Source organism: Scyliorhinus canicula, chromosome 8, assembly GCF_902713615.1.
Source record: "Scyliorhinus canicula chromosome 8, sScyCan1.1, whole genome shotgun sequence".
NCBI lineage: Eukaryota > Metazoa > Chordata > Chondrichthyes > Carcharhiniformes > Scyliorhinidae > Scyliorhinus > Scyliorhinus canicula.
Window position 1 is genome coordinate 166,400,709 of NC_052153.1, and position 14,989 is coordinate 166,415,697.

Consider the following 14,989-nt stretch of genomic DNA (forward strand, 5'->3'; position numbering starts at 1 on the left):
CTTGGAAAGAGCAGTTATGCTTAGTCCAACACCCTTGCTTTTGTTTGTAGCCGTACATGTTCCTCATCCTCAAGAAGCCATCCAATGCTCCTCGGAGCCAGCTTCCACCTACTCTTCAGGTGGGACCTTCCAGATCCTGACATCTCTCATTGGAGAAAACAAAAATCTCTTCTCTCCTCGTATTAGATTTCTGGTTCAACACAGGTCCAATTCTGAACAGTATGTTTTAGGGAAGATGTGAAGGCTTATAGAAAGAGTGCAGAAAAGACACAGGAGAGTGGTTCCAGGGATAAGGAACTTCAGCTATGTAGATAGATTGGAAAAGTAGGGACTGTTGTCCTTGGAAAAGAGAAAGCTGAGAGGGGATTTGATAGAAGTATTCAACATCATGAGGGGCCTGGGCAGAGTAGGTAGGGAATAGCTGCTCTCATTCATTCGGAGATGGTTTAGCACAGTGGACTAAACAGCTGGCTTGTAATGCAGAACAAGACCAGCAGCGCGGGTTCAATTCCGTACCGGCCTCCCCGAACAGGTGCTGGAATGTGGCGACTGGGGCTTTTCACAGTAACTTCATTGAAGCCTATTTGTGACAATAAGCGATAATTAGTATTATTAAGGATCGAGAACAGAAGGCACATAGCAACAAGTCTCATCAATTTTTGTAGTTCCTATACCTGCAGAAAAAGTTAGGCTTCACTAAATTGACACATGCTTAATAGCCTAGTAACTGAATTATATTTCTAATTAGGTTGTGATCTTTTTCTGTACAGCAATTTTCACAGAAGACACAAGAGATCAAAATATTCCAAAGAACTTCACTTTGTAACAGGAAGGGAAAATGCTTTCCCTAGGAATTATTGAATTTCCTATTATGCCATGTCCTAACTGCCAACCAATGGGAATAGCAGCCACCTGTACTTTATCCAGCACGCCTTTCTCAAGATACTTGCCATCTTACTACACAGGGACAAAAAAAAGTTTGAGGCTTTTGAGACTTCTTCAAACCATTACTGAGAAATACCCAAGAGATAAATCAAATATATGATTCAGAAAACTGCACCCAAACTGAACCATATCGAAAATTTGTATAATGAACTAAAAGTACTGCAAGACAAATTTCTCTAATGACCATACACGCCTGAAAAAGGACAAGTTACCTTAAAACCCATTGGGAGAGAGAGGAAGGCATAACCACTACCGTATAAATTTCATTAAACATGCTGCACATTGCATAGTACAACACCACGATACACCTAATCATTAGCGATGCCACAGGAAATATGTTGCATTATACACAGCAAGTGCAATCTCGGGAAATTAATCCCTGCAGCCATATTCATGGTAATTCAGGGGATGTTTTAAAATGGTAAGACGCATGAAAATTTGTTTTGGGGTGAATTATCCAACCATTGTTTCAGGGAGTGTAGAGGGCAATGGGAAAGAGGGCAGGGACCAGCTTCCTTCCTTGCAACTCCACCTCAAAGAACGTTCATTCCCCCCATCACTGCTCCAAGGCTCACTGAAATTTTGAATCAAGTCTACAGTGTTGGTTTTGCCAGAGATCATTGAAATGTGGAAGTGAAGGTAAATGGTAGTGTAGCCACCGAAGTTGGCCACTGCCCGACACAAAATGGAGAATTGAAATGCATGCAAGGAAAACAGGACAATGTAAGGAAAACAGGCAGGCTGCAGAATCTCCCTGTGTATTCTGTCTGCAAAGAAACCGGACAGCACTGAAACTAACCGTTGCGCATATTAATTGAGCGATTCCCGATGATTCCCGGGCACAATGGACACAATCGAGAATAACAAAGGTCAAGCCAGACTCTTCGGCGCCAGCAGGAGTCCCAGACAATAAGTTACAAACAGCTCCAAGAACCGCCTAGCGATCGGGAAACAGCCCCAGTATTGGGGAATTCAAACCAATCGATTGCAAGCAGGTATAGGGTCCGCCCAGATGGGCGCGAAGCCCCTGTGACCTATAAAGGACAGATCCCAAGTCCAGCTCGCTCTCTTAGCCGGCTCCCCCAGCAGAACACCTTTGCAGCAGCTCTCTAAGAACTTGAACGTGAGAAGGAGAGGCCTGGCAAACAGCTACACCGACAAGTAAATGTCCAACCAACGCTCGCTACGAGAGTAGACACTCCTGACCCCTTAGCCCATACCAACTGGGAAGCCTGCAGTCTCAGGACAGAACAAGAGGCCATTGTTCCCTGATCCAGTGTGTTCCCTTATCGAAGATAAGTATTGGCTTATGGTGGTAGGAATAGTTTAGTCCATTAGTATTAGTTGCATGAGTATCGATTTACTGTGTAATAATAAACGTGTTTGATTGAACCTAACTAATTGGTGTATTGAGTCATTGATCTGAACTTGAACTTGAACCTCGTGGTGGTATCATAAGGATACCTGGCGACTCTAGAGCTAAGGAATAAAACAGAGCCAATTGAGTGTAAAGCACACTCACCAGAATGAGCAACAATAGGAAAGGGCAGAGAATCAGAAAATAAAAATGAAACAAGTCATTTACAATATTATATACATGGATAGAAGGTCCATAGATAGTGAATGAAATATTTGGGTAAAAATGGTCTAGGTTAAAGGATGAAAAGTTGAAGGCGACAACAATAAATGAATCCCAGGGTCCCTGCTACATAGGTACATTCTCTAGAAGGAAATTTTACTGTAGGGGTGTGAAATAAAATGCAGGGAATCACATGGGTTAAGTTTCATAGCTTCAGGAACAATTAATTCATTTTATTTACATTAGCTATGGGGTTGTACACTTGTTTCAGTGAGAAATGAAAACGACGGTATAAATCACTTTGGGAACAAGGAATTCAATGATATGCTTATTGAAACCATATCTTTCACAGGCATTGTTCCATTTGCCATTCCAGCCAATAAGTTAAGCGTAAATTTCCTATTCTGTGAATTTCATTCTGCTTCAGACAGACCGGATGCCCATCTGGAAATTTCACGTGTGAAGTGTAAAACCTTCAAACATAGCAATGTTCTTTTCAAGATTGCAAACGTTTCTTGTTCATTTTCTCTTGCCGAAATCCTTAACATTTGTTTGTGGGTTTGAGGAGTGGCACAATTCAGCTAGTATACTGCCTTTTCATTTCTGGCTCCTGATCTGAATCTGCCCGAAGTCTCTTGCCTGCATCAGCTGTAACAATCAAGTGAATTTTTGAAACCTTTACCCAGCTCACGGTAGCATGGTGGTTAGCATCAATGCTTCACAGCTCCAGGGTCCCAGGTTCGATTCCCGTCTGGGTCACTGTCTGTGTGGAGTCTGCACGTCCTCCCCGTGTGTGCGTGGGTTTCCTCTGGGTGCTCCGGTTTCCTCCCACAGTCCAAAGATGTGCGGGTTAGGTGGATTGGCCATGCTAAATTGCCCGTAGTGTAAGGTTAATGGGGGGTTTGTTGGGTTACGGGTATACGGGTTACGTGGGTTTAAGTAGGGTGATCATTGCTCGGCACAACATCGAGGGCCGAAGGGCCTGTTCTGTGCTGTACTGTTCTAAGTAAGCTGCTCTCAGACAGAATGTAACTGACCCTTTAATTCAGCACTAATGTCCCGCCGGTTCGGTACTCCACAAGCCCGGTAGTAGTGGCAGCCCTGAGGGTGTGGGGACAGTGGAGGCAGCACATGGGGTTAGAGAGGGCAGCACGGTAGCATAGTGGTTAGCACAATTGCTTCACAGCTCCAGGATCCCAGGTTCGATTCCCGGCTTGGGTCACTGTCTGTGCGGAGTCGATACATTCTCCCCATGTCTGCGTGGGTTTCCTCCGTGTTCTCCGGTTTCCTCCCATAGTCCAAAGATGTGCAGCTCAGATGGATTGGCCATGCTAAATTGCCCTTAGTGTTGGGTGGGGTTACTGGGTTATGGGGTAGGGTGGAGGTGTGGGCTTGGGTAGGGTGCTCTTTCCAAGAGCCGGTGCAGACTCGATGGGCCGAATGGCCTCCTTCTGCACTGTAAATTCTATGAGAGGGCTTAGGTGTGGGCTCCGCGGAGGTTGGACGGGGGGTTTTGGAGGTGGCAGCGGGCAGGTATCGAGAGATTTGGGGATCTCTTTATTGATGAGGGTTTCCCCGAGTCTGCGGGAGCTGGAGGAGGTGTTTGAGTTACCAGGTGGGAATGGGTTCCGGTATCTGCAGGTAAGGGATTTTGTGCAGAGCAGATTTTGACCTTCCAGCACCTGCCGCCCCAGGGGCTGCAGGGTAAGGTGGTGTCAAGAACAGAAGTAGGAGAGAAGACGATTTCAGAGATCTATGAGGAGCTGATGGAGTGGGAGAAAGCCCCAATAGGAGAGGTGAAGAGAAAGTGGAAAGAAGAGCCGGATGGGGAGTTGGAGACCCGGTTATGGGATGAGGCCCTGAGGAGAGTTTTTTTTTTTAAATATTTTAATTCTCCATTTTTACATTTTCCTTCAAAATTTACACCCCTCCTAACAAGCAGTAAACGGTAACAAATACAAAGTCAATACCCTTATCAACAACAATCCCATCCTCCCACCACCCCAACCAACGACCCACCTGTCAATATATGCATCAAATAAAACAAACCGGCCCACGGTGTACAAAAAAATCAAAGGAGAAAAAGAAAAAGGAGTCCGGAATCGCCCATGGTCACCATTAACCTATAGAGTTCCCCCCCCCCCCCCCCCCCCCCCCCCCCAGATACTCAATGCCATCCAGCCTCCGAACGATTACAGTAAATGACACCCAAGAGTTGTAAAGCACCCCCCCCCTCCGGCCAACAACTCCTCCCCTCCACTTCCTCTTGTAAAACTACTCCCCCCAACCTCGGTTCCTTCTCCCTAACTTTCCATCCCGGCTAGACTCATCGGACCCTATTCTGCCAGGCTCCGATGGCCGCAGCCCCTCCCCCCACCTCACCCCGTTCACTGGCCGGCTTAAACTGGCCAGCGTGGAGGCCCCCACCCGGGTCTCTTTGCCCAGCCCCAGGAAAACCCAGAAGTTCCCTTTAGCACAGAAACCCCACATACACACCCACACCCCAAAGAACCCTCATTACGACTGAAAGTCCCATTTCTTTCCTTGTCCAACGTTGGCTCCTGTAGCCCATACACCACGCAGCGAAACAAAAAAGAAAAAATACAGTCGTGAAGCTACATCGGTACATGACCATTTCTCAATTCTGCCACAGTCCTTCTGTCTTTGCAAATTCCTCCGCTGCTTCCCCCGTCCCGAAATAAAAGTCCTTGAACTTGTAGGTCACCCTCAGCTTCGCTGGATATACAATGCCGCACTGCACCTTGCTAATGTACAGTGCCCTCTTCACCCGGTTAAAGGCAGCCCGCCTCCTCGCCAGCTCCACCGTAAAGTCCTGGTATACACATATACCAGCTCCAGCCCACTGCACCACCCGCTTCTGCTTAGCCCAGCACAGGACCTTCTCTTTACTCTGTACCTACGGAAGCACAGAGACACTACTCTTGGTGGCTCACTCGCCTTTGGTACAGGCCTCCACGACTGATGTGCCCGATCCAGTTCATATTGGGAGGGGTCCTCCCCCTCCCCAATAGCTTTGCCAACATCGTGGCAAAATACTCAGTCGGCCTCGGTCCTTCCACTCCTTCGGGCAGCCCCACAATCCTCAGATTCTGTCGCCTGTTTTCCAGGTCTTCCATTTTGCCTCGCAGATCCTTGTTGATCTCTATCACCTTCCGCATCTCCTTCCCCATCGAGGTAAGTTGATCACTGTGCTCCAATAATGTCTCTTCCATTTCCTTCAGCGCCGCGCCTTGCTCCCGCACCTCCACCACTGTGCTCGCCACCGCCGTCCTCACCGGGGTAATCGCCTCCTCCACCAGCACTTTCAAAACCGCCCCCATCTCCTTCCTCATTGCCTCCATATGTTTTGTGAACTGCCTTTCGAATTCCACAGCCATCACCTTAGTTATTTCTTCAGCCGTAAGCTATACGGTCTCCCCTGGTGCTCCAGCCTCCATTTTCTTTACCGACCCCGCGGTGACCTTTCCACTCCCCGACGGACTTTCAGCTGCTTTTTTCACGGCTGTTTTTTTACTGATCCTCGACATTTCCCTTCCCTGTGCTTTCTCCCGAATTTTACTGCCTTCGTTGCCCCTATGACCGGGCGTTAACCCCCAACAATGCCATTCCCGAACGGGAGCCCTCCAACGCGCGGCTGCCTCCCGCCCGCCGTCACCGGAAGCACTGGCCCTGAGGAAAGTTAATGCATCCTCGTCGTGCGCTAGGCTCAGCCTGATACAGTTTAAGGTGGTCCACAGAGCACACATGACTGTGGCTTGGATGAGCAGATTCTTTGAGGATGTGGAGGATAGGTGTGGGCGCTGTGCAGGGTGTCCTGCGAATCATGTACATGTGTTTTGGGCGTGTCTGAGACAGAGGGGTTTCTGGCAGGGGTTTGCTGACATCACGTCAGAGGTCTTACTTGTGAGGGTGGTGCAGAGGCCAGAGGTGACGATCTTTGATGTGTCGGAAGACCCGGGAGTCCAGGGGGTGAGAGAGGCCGATGTCCTGGCCTTTGCCTCCCTGGTGGCTTAGAGACAGATCTTACTAGGATGGAGGGACTTGGAACCCCCGAAGTCGGGCGTATGGGTTAGCGACATGGCAGGGTTTCCCAGACTTGAGAAAATTAAATTCACCTTGAGGGGTTCATTGCAGGGGTTTGCTCGGAGGTGGCAGCCATTCGTCGACTTCTTTGAGAAAAATTAAGCTGTCAAAAGGGTGGGTGGAAGGGGAGGCATGGGAGAGACGAGTAAGGATAAGAGATCCAACAGAGGGGTGGCAGGGGAAGGTGGCACTGTTTGTGTAAACCATGTTGGCTGGGGTTTATGCTTGGGGGGTTTGTTGGTTATATTGTTGTGTTTTTGATGACATTTGATGTTGAAAATTGTTAAAATTATAAATGCCTCAATAAAATATTTTTATGGGCAATTTCACCTGCAGAGTGCAAAAATACATAACATTGTACAGAATATACAGCAGAAACAGACCATATAACCTAATGACCAGGGGCTGGTTTAGCACACTGGGCTAAATCGTTGGCTTTTAAAGCAGACCAAGGCAGGCCAGCAGCACGGTTCAATTCCAGTACCAGCCTCCCCGAACAGGCGCCGGAATGTGGCGACTAGGGGCTTTTCACAGTAACTTCATTGAAGCCTACTCGTGACAATAAGCGATTTTCATTTTCATGAGTCCAAGCCAGCATTTAAGTCTCCCCACATCTTTCCTTGTCTAACTCTCAGTATAACCCTCAACTCGCTGCTGCCTCATACATTTATCTGGCTTCCCCTTAAATTCATCTACACCAACTACTTCAACCGCTCCTTGGAGAGCGAGATCCACATTCACCCTCAGTGGTGAACATGAGATTTTTCTGAATTCGTTGATCGGTTTCTTGTTGATGACCTTGTGTTGATGGCCCCTAGAATACCTGCTGCATGAAATTATAAAACAGCGGCCTGATAACCTGAGAAGGGTAGGATTGTCTCGCCGCTTCTCGGGTTGATTACAACCCATTTAGTTGGTATGGGTCGGGGAATGCTGCCCTCGCATCCAGACTCCTGGTGACATGAGGCATTGTAACTGAACCATACAATCTAAGAGAAATCAATGTCCACGGTTGAGAGACTGGAGGGTATGCTAACCTTTTATCTCCGGGCTACATTCCGATCTAGATTGATCAGTTGTCAGGCAGGGACGACAAGACCTTACTGAAAGCGGGTGCACAGGATGCAACTACCATACTTTGGCACCCTTGCTCAGAAGGTGCAAACTAACCTGTGTTGGAAATGGAGATGTGACGTTGGCGCAGTAACAAGTGATTATCTGAGGATAAGGCACATTGTTGGGGAGGAGCTTCTTCCAAACATCCTATCTGAAATTGACATTTTACAGAATTGCTCCATCCCCTGCTGTCAACATCATTCATCTTAATGAGCACAAAAGCACCATAGGGACAATTAAAATGCAAATCTACAGTCATCAGCTGGTATGTCGGCCCAAGAGAGGCTGCCCAGTTCCCATTCACTTGCAGGGTTTACTTTATTTATTGCACCTGCAACACCATGCATTACTACAGAATCTGCAATGTCAGAATATCTTTCATAGACACTTCATAGAAGAGTGATCAAAACAAATTACGACATTGAACCAAAGAAGCAGATATTAGAGGAGTGACTGAAAGCTTAGCCAAAGAGCTAGACTTAATGAAGGGAGACAGGTGGCATGACAGAGGGATTAGAGGGAATTCCGGAATTTACAGCCAAGGCAGCTGAAGGCACGACCGCTGCCGGGGGAAGGAAATAGGGGGCAGTTTAAGAAGCTAGAATTGGGGGAAAGTTGAATGGTCAGTGGGTTTGGAGGTGGTTACGGAATTAAGGAAGGGCAACACAAGGATAAGAATTTTAAACATGAGGCGTTGGTAAATTGTAAGGAGGTTTGTACTTATACTGAAACCACGATGGCACTTCAAAAAGTTCATAATGAAAAAGGAGAAAAACACACACACACACATATTACCAGATTAAGGGGAAGTGTATGGTAATTCTCTATTTGCTGGTATGAGAGTATCGCAAATTAACTAAACCAGAATGCAGCCCAGTATTGATTGACATTGAAAAAATGCAGGTTAGTTATTCTTTTTGTGAACCGAAAATATTGAACTGAACGTTGCACATTTAATTAGTTGAGATGGTTGTCCTTAGTCAGGATTACACCAGTAGAATTGCACTCAGTGTGGCTAAGCCAGGGGAGATCAAACTGAATTCTGCTCTTGGATATGAAGATATAATGGGATTCAGCTGCAAAGTCACACATAGAATCCCTACAGTGCACAAGGAAGCCATTCGGCCAATCGAGCCTGCACTGACCCTTTGAAAGAGCCCCCTACCTAGGCCCAACTCCCTGCCCTATCTCCATAACCCCACCTAACCTTTGGGCAAAAAGGGGCAATTTAGCATGACCAATCCACCTACTCTGCACATCTTTGGACTGTGGGAAGAAACCAGAGCACCCGGAGGAAACCCATGCAGACACGGGAAGAGTGTGCAAACACAGACAGTCACCCAAAGTCGGAATCGAATCCGGGTCCCTGGCGTTGTGAAGCAGCAGTGCTAACCACTCTCTCACTTTGCCACCCTCCTGCCCATACAGTTTACTAGCAATCATGATAATGACTCCAAGGAATCAGACCGAGCCTGGCACATGTTGCGCCAGGAGGTGGCCAGAAGGAGGGCAGCCTACAGACACTGTTGTTCCATGAGCAGCTCCTCGTGCTCTTGGCCCACTGTAGAAGACGCTCCTTGTCCACGAACCTATGGAACCTGACCACCATCGCCCGGGGAGAGGGTTCATGGAACAAATTGGGGGGGTAGCCTGGAGAATCAGCCGGCCGACAGGGAAGGAGTTCTCGTTCTATTCACATATTCACAAGGTTTATTCTCGTTTTGACTTCTTTATTATGAGTAGGGACTTTTTGGAGGGGGTGAGGGATACTGAATACTCGGCGACCATTATTTCGTACCATGTTCCACATTGGGTCGACCTGCTGGTCTGCAAAGAAAGTTACCAGCGCCCACAATGGAGGTTAGAGGTGGGATTGTTGGCAGAGGAGAGGGTGTGTGAGAGAGTGGGGAAATGCATGCAGGACTACCTGTAGGTCAACGATACAGGGGAAGTCTCAGCAGCGGTGCTCTGGGAGGCGCTGAAGGCGGTGGTGAGAGGGGAACTGATCTCAATCCGAGCCCATAGGGACAGAACGGATAGGGCAGAGATGGACAGACTGGTGCAGGAGATGACACGGACTGATAGGGAATATGCGGACTCCCCGAGGGCAGAGCTACTTAGGGAACGACGGAGACTGCAGGCGGAGCTGGGAGCGCTATCCACTGGGAAGACTGTAGAGCAACTCAGAAAGGCCAGGGGATATGAGTATGGGGAGAAAGCCAGCAGAATGCGTGCGCAGCAACTTAGGAAGAGGGAGGCGGCCAGGGAGATAGGGACGGTAGTGGACGGGGCAGGGAACGGGTGGGAGACCCGACAGGATTGAACAGGGTATTCAGGGACTTTTACAGTAAGCTGTATACCTTGGAACCCCCCACGGGGCCAGAGGGGATGAGACTCTTCTTAGATGGGCTGACCTTCCCAAAGGTGGGCAGAGGGATGGCAGAGGGGCTGGGGGCCCCGATTAGAGCTGGAGAAGTAATGAGGGGCCTGAAGACCATGCAGTCGGGTAAAGCCCCGGGGCCGGATGGGTATCCAGTGGAGTTCTACAAAAGGTTTGCGGGTATACTGGGACCGGTGCTGGTTAGGGTGTTTAACGAGGCGAGGGACAATGGGGTGTTACCCCCGACGATGTCGCAAGCCACCATCTCGCTGCTATTAAAACGGGATAAGGATCCAGAGGTCTGTGGGTCCTATAGGCCAATCTCCCTGATTAATGTAGATGCTAAACTGCTGGCCAAGATCTTGGCGTCCAGAATCGAAGACTACGTACCAGACGTGATTGTGGAGGACCAAACGGGGTTTGTTAAGGGCAGGTAGCTGGTAGCTAATCTAAGAAGGCTACTCAATGTGATTATGATGCCCCCGGAGAGCAGAGAGGTGGAGGTAGTGGTGGCAATGGATGCCGAAAAGGCTTTTGACCAGGTGGAGTGGGACTATTTATGGGAGGTGTTGGGACGGTTTGGGTTTGGAGAAGGCTTTGTGGACTGGGTTAAACTGCTATATCAGGCCCCGGAGGCTAGTGTAAGAACGAATAGGACGACATCTGAGTATTTTGGACTACACCGCGAGACAACACAGGGATGCCCCCTCTCTCCACTGCTGTTTGCATTGGCCATAGAACCGCTGGCAATTGCTCTAAGAGCGGCAAGGCGATGGAAGGGAATGGTCGGGGGGGATAGAACACAAGGTCTCGCTCTACGCGGATGACCTGCTTTTGTATGCGGCAGATCCAGCGGCAGGGATGGACGGGATTATGGAAATCCTAGGGGAGTTTGGCCGGTTTTCGGGCTACAAGTTGAACATGGCAAAAAGCGAGATGTCTGTGGTGCAGGCGAGGGGTCAGGAGAATAGGCTGAGGGAGCTACCATTTAGGCTGGTTGGGGAAAGATTTACGTATCTAGGGACACAAGTGGCGCCCGACTGGGGTAGGATGCATCGGTTGAACTTGTCCAGGCTGGTGGAGCAAATGAGGAGCGAGTTTCGGAGGTAGGATGCACTCCCGCTGTCACTAGCGGGTAGAGGACAGACGGTGAAGATGACGATCCTCCCGAGATTCCTGTTTATTTTTCAGTGTCTCCTTATTTTCATTCCGCGGTCCTTCTTTAAAAGAAACAATAAAATCATCCTGGGATTTGTTTGGGCGGGGAAGTCCCCGCGGGTAAAGAGGGGGATGCTGGAACTGAACCGTAGCGAGGGGGGGCTGGCGTTGCCAAACCTCAGCAACTATTACTGGGCGGCTAACATAGCCATGATAAGGATATGGATGGTGGGTACGGGGTCGGTTTGGGAGCGGGTGGAGGCTGCTTCGTGCAGGGGCACCAGCTTGGCAGCCCTGGTCACTGCTCCCCTGCCGCTCCCGCCGGCCAGGTACTCCAACAGCCCTGTAGTGGTGGCGGCTCTGCGGATTTGGGGCCAATGGAGGAGGCATGCGGGGGAAGTGGGAGCGTCGGTCTGATCCCCAATATGTGACAACCACCGATTTGTCCCGGGGAAGATGGATGGCGGGTTTTGAGCGTGGCGGAGGGCGGGGTTGGGAAGGATGGGCGCCTTGTTCCTGGAAGGGAGCTTCGCGAACATGAGGGCGCTGGAGGAGACGTTCGGGCTGACGAGGGGGCATGACTTTCGGTACTTGCAGGTGCGGGATTTTGTACGTAGACAGGTCCTGTCCTTTCCACGCCTTCCACCAAGGGGCATCCAGGACAGGGTAGTTTCCAGGGGGGAGGTAGGAGAGGGGAGAGTCTCAGATATTTATAAGGAGCTTTTGGGAGCGGAGGACACAGGGACTGAGAAACTGAAACTTAAGTGGGAGGAGGAGCTTGGTGGGGAGTTGGAGGGAGGCGTATGGGCAGACGCTCCGAGTAGGGTAAATGTAACCACAACATGTGCCAGGCTCGGTCTGATTCAGTTCAAGGTGGTTCACCGGGCCCACATGACGGTGGCCCGGATGAGCAAATTCTTTGGGCTGGAGGACAAGTGTGCTAGATGTGGGGGAGGACCAGCGAACCATGTCCACATGTTCTGGGCGTGTCCAAAACTCAGGGGATACTGGCATGGATTTGCGGACGTCATATCCTGGGTACTGAAAACAAGGGTGGCGATGAGTCCAGAAGTGGCGATTCTTGGGGTGTCGGAAGATCCGGGAGTACAGGAGGGGATAGAGGCCGATGTTGTGGCCTTTGCTTCCCTGATAGCCCGGTGACGAATACTGTTGGCCTGGAGGGACTCAAAGCCCCCGAAGACCGAAGTATGGCTGTCGGACATGGCAAGCTTTCTCGGCTTGTGTAGAGTAGGGGGGAAAAATAGGCGGGTCTTTTTGCGAGAGTGGTACTGTTATTTGCACTATGTTTTTTGTAATTGGTATCTGCACACTAATGCATATTGTTACTGCCAAATGCCAAAAATACCTCAATAAAATTGTCTGTTAGAAGAAAAGGAAGTAGCCTGGGTCCATAGAATTATACCCCAGTAAAGAGCGAGGACTTTCAGGTAAGAAAAAGAGAGTCAAAAATTGACTATATAATTAAAGTGCACATCTCAAACCAATCCTTTACCTTGCGTTCGCTGCCTTGAGGTCACAGAAATGAGCGAGAACAGTCCTGACGACATCATTACAAACCACTTTAACGATGTCAATGTTACTCAGTCGAACACGCAACTGCTTTGCCATTTCCCAGAAGTCTTCTGAAAGCATGTGGTACAGATGGCCTTCATCTTTGCTGATCTTCACATACCAGGAAAGGATATAGTCCCTGTAGCTGTAGTCAAAAACTGAAACACAAAAAGATACAAACAGTGAGATCACCCTGCATGTTGCAGAGATGAAGAACAAAAAGTATTCTTTTAGTAAAAATAATCTTTATTATTGTCACAAGTAGGCTTACATTAACACTGCAATGAAGTAACTGTGAAAATCCCCTAGTCACCACACTCCGACGCCCGTTCGAGTGCACTGAGGGAGAATTCAGAATGTCCAATTCACCCAACAGCACGTCTTTCAGAACTTGTGGGAGGAAACTGGAGCACCCGGAGGAAACTCACGGAGACACGGAGAGAACGTGCGGACTCTGCACAGACAGTGACCCAAACCGGGAATCGAACCTGGGACCCTGGCGCAGTAGCTAATACAACTGTACCATTCTGACTTCTCTGGCGCCAACCCATAATATACCATGAATGTACCATAAAAAGGGTGGCGCAGCGGTTAGAATTGCTGCCTCACAGTGCCAAGGACCTGGGTCCAATTCCAGCCTTAGGTGACTGTCTGTGTGGAGTTTGCACATTCTTCCCATGTCTGCGGGGGTTACCTCCGGGTGCTTCGGTTTACTCCCACAATCCAAAAGATGTGCATATTGGGTGAACTAGCCCCTTAGTGTCCAGGGATGTGCAGGTTAGGTGGGGTTACGGGAATAGGACAGAGGAGTGGGCCTAGATCGGATGCTCTTTCAGAGAGTTGGTGCAGACTTGATGGGACATATGGCCTCCTTCAGCACTGTAGAGATTCTATAAAATGTTTCTTTTGCTCTAATGACACTCTCCCCAGGATTTGTCAATCAGACATATGCCAGCAGCTCAGGGAAACTTAGATTGAATCATTGATCTGAATTTTTCAGAAAAGAATGATACATAGTTCTAAAATTCAAGAACTGTTTCTCCTTCCCCCAGAAACTGTCATACAAATAGTGCTGTACACTGTGAATTTATTGTCTATCTATAGGTTATATGACATAGCAATACATTTGTACTAAATAAAAGTGCAAATAGTATTTTTTTAAAAATCTGATTGTTTGAAGTGGGAAAGAAACAGGAAGGGTCAGGACATACAATCATATGAGTGCACCAGTAACTGAAGTGGAAAATGGTAAAGAAAACTGAGTTCAAGACCCTGGGCTGACTTCTCCGAAATTGGGGCAATGTTCAGAGGATCCATGGCGTTTTACGTGGGAAAAATCGGCGACGCACTGATCCTCCAACTGGTGAGGAGCTAGCAGCCGTACCACGTAAAACGCACGGCGTTCCCGATATAAACACGTAGAGAATTGCCGGGTCCGTGGCCACCCACGTGCACAGCAATGACCTGCGCCTAGAGAATTGCTGGGTCCGTGGCCACCCATGTGCACAGCGATGACCTGCGCCTAGAGAATTGCCGGATCCGTGGCCGCCCATGTGCACAGCAATGACCTGCGCCTAGAGAATTGCCAGGTCTGTGGCCGCCCATGTGCACAGCAATGACCTGCGCCTAGAGAATTGCCAGGTCTGTGGCCGCCCATGTGCACAGCAATGACCTGCGCCTAGAGAATTGCCAGGTCTGTGGCCGCCCATGTGCACAGCAATGACCTGCGCCTAGAGAATTGCCGGGTCCGTGGCCACCCATGTGCACAGCAATGACCTGCGCCTAGAGAATTGCCGGGTCCGTGGCCACCCATGTGCACAGCGATGACCTGCGCCTAGAGAATTGCTGGGTCCGTGGCCACCCACGTGCACAGCAATGACCTGCGCCTAGAGAATTGCCAGGTCTGTGGCCGCCCATGTGCACAGCGATGACCTGCGCCTAGAGAATTGCTGGGTCCGTGGCCGCCCATGTGCACAGCGATGACCTGCGCCTAGAGAATTGCTGGGTCCGTGGCCGCCCATGTACACAGTGATGATCTGCAGTGCTCGTGCCGTACAACATGGCGCCGGCCACAAGTGGACCTGACCTGCCAAATAGTGCCCCATGGACACCCCCCGGGCCACCCTCCACCAGTT

General features: G+C 49.4%; 1 protein-coding gene across 2 annotated transcripts in view; it reads right to left on the bottom strand.

Moving 5' to 3' along the window:
* snx25 (sorting nexin 25) overlaps window positions 1–14,989 on the bottom strand; it is a 326,114-nt gene that overhangs the window by 160,776 nt on the left and 150,349 nt on the right. For both annotated transcript variants that reach the window (XM_038805657.1, XM_038805656.1), the window contains exon 4: window positions 12,796–13,012. In XM_038805657.1, coding sequence (XP_038661585.1) covers window positions 12,796–13,012 — 217 coding nt within the window. The remainder of the gene's footprint in view (window positions 1–12,795; window positions 13,013–14,989) is intronic.